This window comes from Armigeres subalbatus, chromosome 1 (genome assembly GCF_024139115.2).
Source record: "Armigeres subalbatus isolate Guangzhou_Male chromosome 1, GZ_Asu_2, whole genome shotgun sequence".
In the NCBI taxonomy this organism is placed as follows: domain Eukaryota; kingdom Metazoa; phylum Arthropoda; class Insecta; order Diptera; family Culicidae; genus Armigeres; species Armigeres subalbatus.
Genome location: NC_085139.1, coordinates 161,662,142 through 161,673,624, shown reverse-complemented (window position 1 = coordinate 161,673,624; position 11,483 = coordinate 161,662,142). Strand labels below are relative to the sequence as shown.

The following is an 11,483-nucleotide window of genomic DNA, read 5'->3' as shown; positions in this document are numbered from 1 at the left end:
ATCCACAATCTTGCAAGAAATTTTTGAGCAAAAGTTGTCAGAAGCTTCAATCAAAGTCATTTTTATTTTCAGTCAAACTTTCATGAGTCGATGACTTGATATCGACTCATGGAACCTACAGTGGGCAACCCATGAGAATTGGTAGTCGTAATTTATTACTGAAAAAGAAATAAAAAAGTTCAAGAAGAATCGTGTTCTTCAAAAGTGGGTTTTATGAATTGATTAATTTTACATATGATACGGATCTTCCGAATGACCTTTGGTTGCTACTCACATCTGTGAGAATAGGTGACGACAATGATTTCTTGCTCAGAGTACGACAAGGAAATTTATTTAAAAAAATGGCTCTTCTAGTATGTGTTATATCATTTAACCACTTCAAACGATGTTCCGGATCTTCCGGAAGACCTCTTTGAAGACATTGAAAAATGGGAACAGGTCACGACATTCGTTCGTGTCTTGTTCAGAGTACGATAATAGAAAGATTTTTTTTAAATGCTTTTTTCTAAGATGAATTTCATGAATTGACAACTTTTGTGGATATTCCGGATCTTCTGGAGCAAGTCCGGTGGCCACTCAGGTCCATCAAAATGGGTCACCAAGTTGTGGTGCTCTTCTGCTTTCAAGACGGCCGATTTGTGGCTTTGTTGTATAACCACTTTAACATAAAATATTTTCCGTTTTCCTTTTGCGAACAAAATATTACAAGTTAGTAAAAAGGCCGCTTGGTGCGGTTTGGATGGACTCTGACCAATTATCCTTCGAAAGGCAAGAAATCAAGCCAAAAATTGGCCTAAAAATCGATATGTTCCTTCAAAACTGATTCCTGGGAATCAGAATGGCCGAATTGCAAAAAAACATCTGCGGAATCGAGTAAACCCGAGCTACGGATTGGCGATGGGTTCCAACCTGTCAGAACCAGGCGGATGTTTTGACGAAGTGGCATAGGGTGCCTTAGATAGTGATGGAGAATGGTTCAAGGGTCCTTTCCTCTATCAATCTGAAGATCAATGGCCGGTCCTTGACGGACAGATAGCGCAGACAAACGAGGAAGCTAGGGGTTACGAGCAAACCTTCGGAGTCGAATTGTCCACAGAGTCAAGACGATCCAGAAACCGTTCGGGAAGCGCTGGGACGGTCCGATCGAGATCGTTGGATCGAAGCGATGGAGAGCGAGATGAGTGCGTTAAGCGAAAACGGCACATGGCGTATGGTCAACCTACCCCCAGGGCGAAAGCGTTGAAGAGCAAATGGGTCTTCAAGGTCAAGACGAATGCGGATGGCTCCATTAGGCAGTACAAGGCGCGACTTGTGATCAAGGGTTGCTCGCAAGTAAAAGGCGTAAACTATACGGACACCAACTCGCCTGTCGTTCGCTACGCAACGGTGCGTTACCTGCTTCACAAAATTCTTTGTTTTTTAAAGGTATCAATGATTTCAATTCGATGCCTACACATATCAAACGTGCAACGACATTATCACAATTCAAGAGACTTTGTGTTTCACACGTAAAAGCTGTATTTTAAGCAGCTACTTAGTTGACTTTTTAAAAATCATTAATTATTGTATCTTGACGAAGTTTGACCTACGGATATTTTGTTTGGACAATTGTGTTTTTCAATTATTGAGGCACTAATAAACTATTTTGTTCGCCTCGATGATGATGATGGATTTTATATTTATTGACGTAATTGTAATTTGACCTTTTTCTTGTGTAGTCTACAAAAGTTTGAGTCTCGCGCGCGTAAAGCAGATATGAATGATTTTTAAATTTATGTACAGACTTGCGCTTTTTCAGCTGTTTCAATAATTCTGCGGATTAGTAATAGGCTATCTAGTAGAGTTTGGTTTCCGCGGTTGATGACAAAACTTTTGATATCGACGGAGCGGTAACACAAGTTTTGATTTTGTTGACAACGACATAGTTTATTAGATTATTATTGATGCTTTCGAGTGGCTAACGTTACTTGTAATAACATGAAACGCGATTCTTGGTGGAACTTTTTGAAATCTGTGCGAGAGGTATCACAAGTTTTGCATTTTATGAACTCAAAAGCATCACTACTGATACTTATGAGAATCTGTAGATGAATTAAACAGTTTTTACATTTATTATTTTTGCTGGATAGTAATGGAAAGTTATGAAATTTATATCTGTGATGGTAATCAGATCGTTTTTGTTTTGTTTTGCAAATCTGATTAAATTGTTGAAAAATTAAATTCAATCAATTATCTTAAAGATAAATCGTCTAGCTCAAACCTTTGTAGGGGTATGTGGCGGGACCATCATCATCATCATCATCATCATCACTTGCACTGGCGGCGAAGTTGGATCTGGTGGTGCATCAAATGGACGCAGTAACTGCCTTCCTGCAGGGCGATGAAGAGATTTTCATGGAACAACCGGAAGAGTTCCGTGATGATCGAGCACCGACGAAGGTTTGCAGGCTACAGAAAGCGCTGTACGGTCTGAAACAGGCCAGCAGAGTATGGAACCGGAAGCTGAACACGGAGCTCAAGCAAATGGGTTTCAAGCGATCGAAGCATGACACGTGCGTCTACTATCGGGTGGTGGCAGGAAATGTCGTTATCATTGCCATATACGCGGACGATTTCCTGATTCTCTCGAACGATCAGCGGTTGGTAGACCGTATCAAGCAGCAACTATGTGCGGAATTCAAGATGAAGGATCTAGGACCGGTCAAGCAGGTGCTGGGATTGCGTATGACCAGATCGGAAGGCGTTGTGGCAATCGACCAGGAACAGTACATCGACAAGTCGTTGGCGAAGTTTAATATGGTCGACTGCAATGCTGCACAAACTCCCCTCGACGTGAATCAGCGGCTCACCAAGGAAATGTGCCCTGTAACTGAAGAAGAGAAGGAGAATATGAAGAACATTCCGTACAGAGAACTTGTAGGAGGATTGCAGTTCGTTGCGCAGTGTACCAGGCCGGACGTCAGCCATGCGGTAAGTCTGGTCAGCAGCTTTTGCAGCAATCCTGGACCGGCGCATTGGACACCGGCGAAGAGGATACTTCGGTACTTGAGAGGTACGAAGCACGAAAAGCTTATGTACACACGGACCGGAGAGTTTTCATGGCTACAGCGATGCAGATTGGGGCAACGATCCCGATACACGAGGATCCGTAAGTGGGTATGCATTCCTGGAGAGTAGTGGTGGCGTTGTCAGCTGGAATTCGAAGAGGCAATCTACCGTTGCACTTTCGACAACCGAAGCGGAGTACATGGCTCTGTCAACGGCGACTCAAGAGGCCATGTGGTGGATAAGCTTCCTGCGTGATCCATTGCGATAACAAGAGTGCCATCAACCTGGCAGAACGTGAAGTTGGCTACTCGGCACGTAGCAAGCATATCGACATAAGACACCACTACGTACGGGAGCAAGTCGAAGACAAAACCATCAAGTTGGTCTTCGTAGCATCTGAACTTCAAGCGGCGGACATTCTAACAAAATCGTTATCTGGTCCGAAGCATATCGAAGACAGGAAGAAGCTAGATGTTATATAACTTTACGCTTAAGGGGGGATGTTAGCAAAGTAAGCGTTGCGTTTTTAAAAAGATAATAAACTAGTCTACTGTAAGCTCTTTCCCTAACCAGTCGAGTTTTTTTTCCTCTGCTATCAGTATTAAAATCCCAACCAGCGAATCCCGTCTGTATTAATTTCAGCGTGCTGTTACAATAATTTGTAATTCTTTGGGATTTTTTATTAGGGATGCTTCGGGCTGGCTGCTCAAAAAATTGGTTTGAATCCGAACAGTTAAAATCCCAAAATTTTAAAATCCATTCCAATTTTTTTAAACGATTTTTTTTCTCGGGGTACATATTTCGAGTTTATAAAGCAAAATTTACCTGTTTTTATTTTACAGTGTATCACGGAAGGACGCATGTCACGAACACAACGAAACATTTGCGTGTAAAATTGTAAACATCTGTCCATCCGTCAGCCAGTCAGTTCGCGCGTGTCTTTTTGTCGAGTTTAGATACGGAAATTTCGCAAGTGGGAGTTTTTAATTTGTAATTTGCTGAGATTGCAGAGCTTAAATCTAACAGTTTTTATCTAGAAGAAAAGTGAATTGAGTCAAGAACAAGTTTGTTAAATAGTAAAACTGTTTATTGGTCGATGTGAGCAAAATTTTAGAGTGATTTTTATTTTTATTGCACTCAGCACTCATTGTTTTGATTGCAGGAATTCCTGGGTATGATAGCGGAGTAGAAAACCAATATTCCAGTCGCACGATGGATGAAATTCATGGTTCGGATAGGAAGGCAGGTGCTAGCGATTGCTATCAGGATGCTGCCATGGAAAACAAGTATAAGCGAGAATACGCTGGGGAGAGGAATGACTGTGGTGGAATTGCTGGAGGAGGACGTGGTGGTGGTGGAAAGCGATATCAAAACTCTCGCACCATTACGAAGCGGAAAGATAATCAAAAACAGTACGGTGATGCATTGGCGATGGGGTTTAATTCCCAGGAAATGAGCAAGCAACTACAGGCTAATCTACCGGAGGACATGCGTATATCCAAGCTGCTTCGGCGGCTCTGCCAGGAGACGGACGTGAAGCTTTGCCTGGATCTATGCTCAAAGCTGGGGGTTGTGGTGCTGGAGCCTTGCAATACTTCCTATGTGCGGAAATCGTTCGACATTTTGGCCGATGGTATAATGTCGGTGCTGGAGAATGGACCGCGAGACTGTGTGGAAGCCGTGGCCGATGTGTTCGGAATGATGGGGTACGTGGCGCGGAATGACTTCAACGTGTATCGTGCTTGGATTGCCAAATATTACAAGTATTCAAAGAAACTTAAGCGCGCAATGCTGAGAGCTCTGAAGAAGACCGTTGCTCTCGATGCTGGCGGAGAGCTAAAAGACTTGGCCGGTAAACTTATGGATTTGCTTAAGGATTATTTGGAAGCTGCCGATGGAGTGGAAACGTTTGTGGCCATTGTTGAAATTGTCGGAGACCTTTGCAACACGTATCCAAATAGCTTCAAGCCACACTTCAATGATGTGGTGGACATCGTAGTTGGGTGGCACTTGGAGGTGGATCAATCGTCGGAAGTGAAGAAACATTGCACCAAGGTAAGGCTAGACTTTTTGCAGTTTTGATTTCTTCGCCTGACTACATTTGCATGTTGTATCAATATTCGAATGTTTTTTTTTTCATTTTAGGTCCTTTTGTCCTTCAAACATTTCTGGTATGAAGATATGAAGTTTACACTCAACATGTTGGGTCAGTTCATCGAAGATATCGGTGTCTGCTGCGAGGATCTGGAAGGTTGTGATCCAGCAAACGAAGAGGCACATTTCCTGTCATCGGCGATTGCATTCAGCTCCTTACTGGATGCATTCAACACCGTAATCAAATGTTTGTTTTGTACACCTGATTCGTTACTGCAAACCGTTGAAAAAGATGTTTTGGACAGCAGCTTCGATCTGGTGGTTAAAGGGAGTAAAGTTGTTGCCAAAGAGCGGTGCCTCGAGGAAGTATTGCTGCCGGTCAATGAAAGCTTAATTATCCTGCTGATGCTTGAGTCATGTGTAACTACGGTAGGAATTGATGAGGTGTTCGCCGTAATTAGTATGGAAACTAAAAACGTGGAGTACATGAACAAAAGTCAGATTTCTAGTCTCTTGTTGCTACTACTCAAGTACGCTGAGTACAATGCAGGAAGCTTGTCGCCAGATTTTTTGAACCTACTGTGGGATCCAAAGTCAGCTTTTGTTAAACTTCGTTACCATCAAGCGCGTGAGATTCAAGAGGGTTTGCTAAAACTGTATCACCGCATTTTGGCAATCAAAAATGTGGATATACTCCAAAGAGCATACAAGTTTATCCTTGAAGATCTTGACCAAGCAATGCACGCAGTGCAAAACAAAGCAACGTTAATCGGCTCAGCGGATCGTGCTCGTGCTCAGTTCGACATTAATTTCAACCTATTGACACTATCGACGCTGGCAATCGCCAATAGTTCAATTCTCGTGATGTGGACCCTGCAGCCGAGCATTCTTGTAGTTCTTTTGGACAAGCTGCACCTGCTGGACACTAATCTCTGGAACAACTATCCAAATCTGCACTATGCCATCCTAAGGGTTGCATATCAGCATTGCCTGAAAAACAACAACTTCATATCGTCGAGTGCGCTACTGCGTTGCAAGAATTATTCCTTGGTGGATTCGTTCAATCATCTAGCCTTGGATGCATGCTCTGCCTCGTCGTCGAGTCCTACGGCCGAGCACTTTCGCATAATCATCGAATTCCTGGAGCAAGCTCTCCCAAAGGACAACGCCATACATCATCTGGAATTACTGCTGGACTGGTGCCATGCAGTTATCGCCCAGTCGTCCCAGTACTTTGACGTCCTTTTGGAAAATCGAAGCTTTTCGGCCATCATGCAGAGCATTTGCGACATCAGCATGCGCACAAATAAGACCCTGTTGCTCAAATGCGCCGAATGTTTGGATCTGGCAACTTCCTACAAACAACTGGCGGCTGCCATCTTCCAAGGCATCGCTGAAATATGCTGCGTCCACATGTGCTCGGTCAATGCGGAGATTCGAGATCGATTTTCGTACATTCTTGGAAAGCTGCCACTGCGGTACTCGTTGAAACAGGTATGTGCTTTTATGACATGTCAATTGTAATCATTTCCATTTTATCATTTGATGATACATTTTAGGTCAGCCAATTCACCGGAAACAACCACAGACGTAGTCAGGAGATTTACGAGCTACAGAACTGGTATGTGAGCACCGAGAACACGGGCGATTTGCGATCGCAGTATTTCCGAGCATTCGTTGAGAAAATCGGATTCCACCGAGATACCGAAGGCATCGACGATTTCCTGAAAGAAGTTTTTACCAAATCGTGGTTTGTAAGCAGAGAGAAGAACTATGCGTATGGTCAAATGGCACTGACTGATCTACGGTGCCTTGTGCCATGGGTTCAATGGGAGGCTGCCCATTTTTGCGTCAACAACAAACTGCGAACGCCTCTCGGAAAGCCTCAGGAGACTTTCCTGAAGATTGAATCGATCATCAAAGAAGATGCGCGAGTTCTGTCCTTGAAAGAACGCGCACCTGTGAAAGATTTAATGGTTTCTATGGCAAACCAACGTCATGCAAGGATTTTACTTGGTTTCTTGGAATCGCTCGAAAAAGCAATCTATAACGCAGCAGAAGGGACAGCATTCGCCCTCCCGAATCCGGAGAAACCTGCCAGAACTTTCTTCCGTGTCAATGCACCCACCTGCGCTGAATGGTTCAATCGCATTCGCACGGCTGTTGATTTGGTAGCGTTGCACTGTATGGAACCGGAATTGGTTATCCGCTATTCGGAAGCTGTACTTAAAGAGTTGGTCCAGGCCAACAAAGTGAATGATCTCATCTTCGAGCATACGCTGATGTCGCTCGTGTGGGCACTGTTACGAAGCTGGGAAAGTGATGCCTTGTACGGTGTGTATGTCTGGGCGAAAAAAGTGACCGGACGGAAGTATCAGTGGATTAAGATGACAGCAGAAGAAGCAGCAGGTCACCGTGAGACGGCAACCGAAGGATTTCTGAATATTCTCGCAGATCCTGAGTCGGCGAACATGGATCGACACATTCGAGATTTCATTGCTGACCAAATCATTTTGACGTTGATTTTTACGAATCGCCTACCCGAGCTGTATGATTTTATGGTCAGTGAAGAAAATAGCGAGACACCGAGAGTAACAATTCCATTGTATCCTTTGACGTCTAAACTGGTGAGTAAATGCTCTATGTAACAATGTTTTTTTTTGTAATCCTGGGTGACGGGGCTCTAGTTTCGAAATACGAATATAATAGTAGAAATCATTATTTTGTCTGCATTTGGTCAATCTGACTCATATGATAAAATTTAATTAATGTCCAATTTTGAACGCCCAGGGAAGTGTTAACAAATGTTTTTCTTAAGACATGCGAAAATGACTAAACCATAGACAATTCTTACTATGCTATGACCGCAGGTGGCCACCAGACGGTCATCTGGGTAATCCGGAACGTCCGTAGAAATGGTCATTTTGTGAAGTTCGTACTAGAGCAGCGCAATTTTTTCTAAACCATTTCTGATGATGATTTTGGAGATATTCCACAGTTATTATTCTGCTACAACCGTATGTGGCCACTTTTAGGTGCTTCCGAGCGAGAATACGTTCCGGTACTCGGTCTTGACTGGTTGGACACGATGATACTTCCGCCGAAATCCGGATGGATACGTTTGCTCGAGGGTAATGCGTACCACGTGGCTAACTTCTCGACGACGGTGCCAAGGGGGGGGGGGGGGGGGGGGGCAAATCTTGCTACGATCGGGCGATGAGATCAGTCTCTACGGACCTCCGGGAGATGGATTTGGCAAGCCTGAAGACGGGCCGGACTGGGTCGACTTCGGTCGACTGGCACATGCCCTTCTTCTTCGCCCCAGATGGCTGTCCAAAATCACTGGTGTTCAATATGCGCAATTTTTCTTGGACGCACACACAATTGGCCCACCTTTCCGGGACTTCGTCGATCTCCCCGTGGCTTTCACTAGCGATTCACCAAACTCCAGCTTTCGTTTTAGAAAATTTAACGACAACTCTTTTTCCTCCCGTAAACACGTCTGGTATCGTTCACGTTCTCAATCTTTCTCCTCCCTCGGCCCAACGTCAAGCCCGTCTTTCAACGTTCGGGTTTTTGACGTAGGACTACATCTGTCTTTTCTATATTGGGGTACACTTTACGACTGCGAAAATCGGGGACCGTCACGAAAATATGATAGACTTTAAACTTTAATATCTCAGCCGTTTCTCGATGGATTTTTTTGGACCATTCGATCAAGGATGAGTCAACGCTTCATTGTATTTATATGAAAATACTGAATTTTTAACTATTTATTATCGAAAACTGATAAAAAGTTTAGAAATAGGTAAAATAACTAATCACGTACATGCAACACTAGCACAGACATCAAAAATCAATCATTTGCGGGGTTGGATCTAATCCTCAGTTTGAACAAGATCTCACAAAGAGTGAACGCATCAAAGCGATCGCAGTGGAGCGGACACAGCATCACGGAGGCGCCGGTAACATTTTCAACGGAAATCCATCGCATTGGTGGTGGTCCTCGGTGTGTTGCTGCAGATCATTCAACCTCGTCGAACCAGCATTTTATATGAAGAAAGGGTGTGCTGTAAAAATAGCACTGTTGCGATCCCGTGCCGCCAGTGGCGATGCTTTTATTACATTATTGGGAAAGCGCATTGGGAAAGAAAATTGGTTCTTCTCAAGACTAGCATTTTCTGAACAGAAAGGTTTAATTGCGAAAATGGACTGTTTCGGTGGCATCGGTGTTTGGCGTGGAAACTTGGTTTCTGTTAGTGATTGCATCCGTTCAAATTAATTGCATCATCTCCCTTCGCCGTGCTATCAAATTTGCTAGTTACGGTTGAGTTTAGCACTTTGAAGAAAGTTCATATCGGATTGTCGGATCAACCTTCTTTTGTATAAAGACCTTTTTGGATGACACCATCCTCAAAAATGGCCGAAATAAAGGAGAAATAAGCAGAATCAGAAGTGGCGTGGAACCAAACGCAAATATATTTATTTGCAACGTTTGGTTTTCGCCCGCGATGTAAGCATACGTGGTAAAGTAAGGATTGTTATGTCCCCGACTGAAAGCCAGTCAAGTGGCTTCAGCGGCCGATGAGTCATGTTGATTTCACGGTTAGAGACTCAAAGTTCATCCAACTGGGAACAACTATTCAACTTCTTGATTCAGTTGACCTCCGAGTTTGCTCAATGTTAATAAAACGACACAAATTATTATGGCAAATACCATAAATTTCGAATAGCTACGTAGTCCTACGTCACCTTTGCGTACAACCCGATTGGGCTGCACTTTTGAGTTTTTTCCTTCGTTTTTCGCCCCGGATCTAGTTGGGTCTTGATGGAAATTTAGCCCTTGATAGAGCCCGGAGCCCATTGGCGTAAATAAGGGGTGGCCGGGGGGGGCCTGGCCCCCTCCAGACCTACTTGTGCCCCCCCCCCAGAAAATTTTGAAAAGTAATTCCAACTTAGTCAGTTTTTATTTCATTTACATATTTCCTACATATTTCTTAATTTTGATTATGAATTCTATAAACATATTTTTTGTTGCGTTATCACATCTATGACCATTTGTTCAGCAAAGCATCAAAATATTTAAGTTGGACCCCCAGGAACATTTTCTCGATTTTTAAGCTAAAATCAATGCCGCTTCTAATTCAGTTGCTAGCTTAAAATAATAAATTTGTTCTGCATTTGTTTGACTAGTATCCTGGTCGCAGAAACATAAAAACTTAATTGTATTAAGATATAAATATTTCTGTTCTATTAAACTACCATCCGCCTCAAAAAAGACTGAAGCAACTACATCAAAATGAGCACATGCACACAAATCCGGTCAATGAAGTTTCGAACGACCATTCTTTCGAAAATCTTCGAGTTAATCGCAAGGTACCGTGCTGTGCCCTTATTCCGTTCACCTAAGACAATGCACTATGTCTAAAAGCTCTAAAAAATAGCCGTTTAGTATTTTGAAGCTGCAATTTCGCTACATAGTGTCATTTTCTATATACAATTGAAAATAAAATATGTTGGGATGCATCCATAGACTTAGGCTCCACTAGTGAAAACAAAATTGACCAATTATGTGGTCCTAATTCCAATCATCTGAAATGGCATTGTTCCTAATTCCGTTCATTCGTGTTCCTAATTCCAATCACCCGAAAACATTTGATTTCTTGGAGATGCTAATACCAGGCATCATTTTTCTCACAAATCCATCTTTTCATTTATTATAATATTGCAAATAAAAAGCTTAAAATGTAATTTCCTTCCAAATTTAAAATACAATGAATGATATTTCCTTAGTATAGCCAAGTTGACTGTTTTTTTCGTTTGTTTCACTTACCATTCGAGATATATTCAACATGAACATTGATGCTAGCTGCCCAGTTGCATTAGGTACCACAGAAAAGGACAGATACAATACCTTATCGGAGTTTTACACCTTATCCTCAACGTAGTTTTGATTAGAGCCTGGATACTAGGCCTTCAATTCTGCCCTGAGCCTGAACCTTCCAAAACAATGTCTTTGTTTGTTTGGAATTGTTCGTACCACTGTTTCGTTCAATTTGAATGTTCTTTAAACTTTCGGTTCTTTAAAGTACCGGATAACCCAACTTCTACGAAGTATTCACGGATTCCGGTAAAACATAACCTTATTTGCAGCTCAGAGAGGGCAGTGTTTTTTTAATAGAAATTCGCCAAGAAATTTCCGGATAAAGCTCTTAAACAAGAACGCCGCAATTATGGATTGTGCTGTTTAAAACTGTCCGTATTCTCCGGAAACCCTTTCTTAACATTGTCCAGCATTCACTTTATAAATCATCATTAAATCATTAACTGAAAAAACGTTT

General features: G+C 42.6%; 1 protein-coding gene across 1 annotated transcript in view; it reads left to right on the top strand.

The window, feature by feature from the left end:
* The first annotated feature begins 3,977 nt into the window (after positions 1–3,977).
* Positions 3,978–11,483, top strand: part of LOC134205441 (serine/threonine-protein kinase Smg1-like) — a 103,720-nt gene continuing 96,214 nt past the window's right edge. Inside the window, 4 exon segments of the mRNA XM_062680682.1 lie at positions 3,978–4,146; positions 4,211–5,103; positions 5,194–6,636; positions 6,702–7,769. Coding sequence (XP_062536666.1) covers positions 4,261–5,103; positions 5,194–6,636; positions 6,702–7,769 — 3,354 coding nt within the window. The 5' untranslated portion in view covers positions 3,978–4,146; positions 4,211–4,260.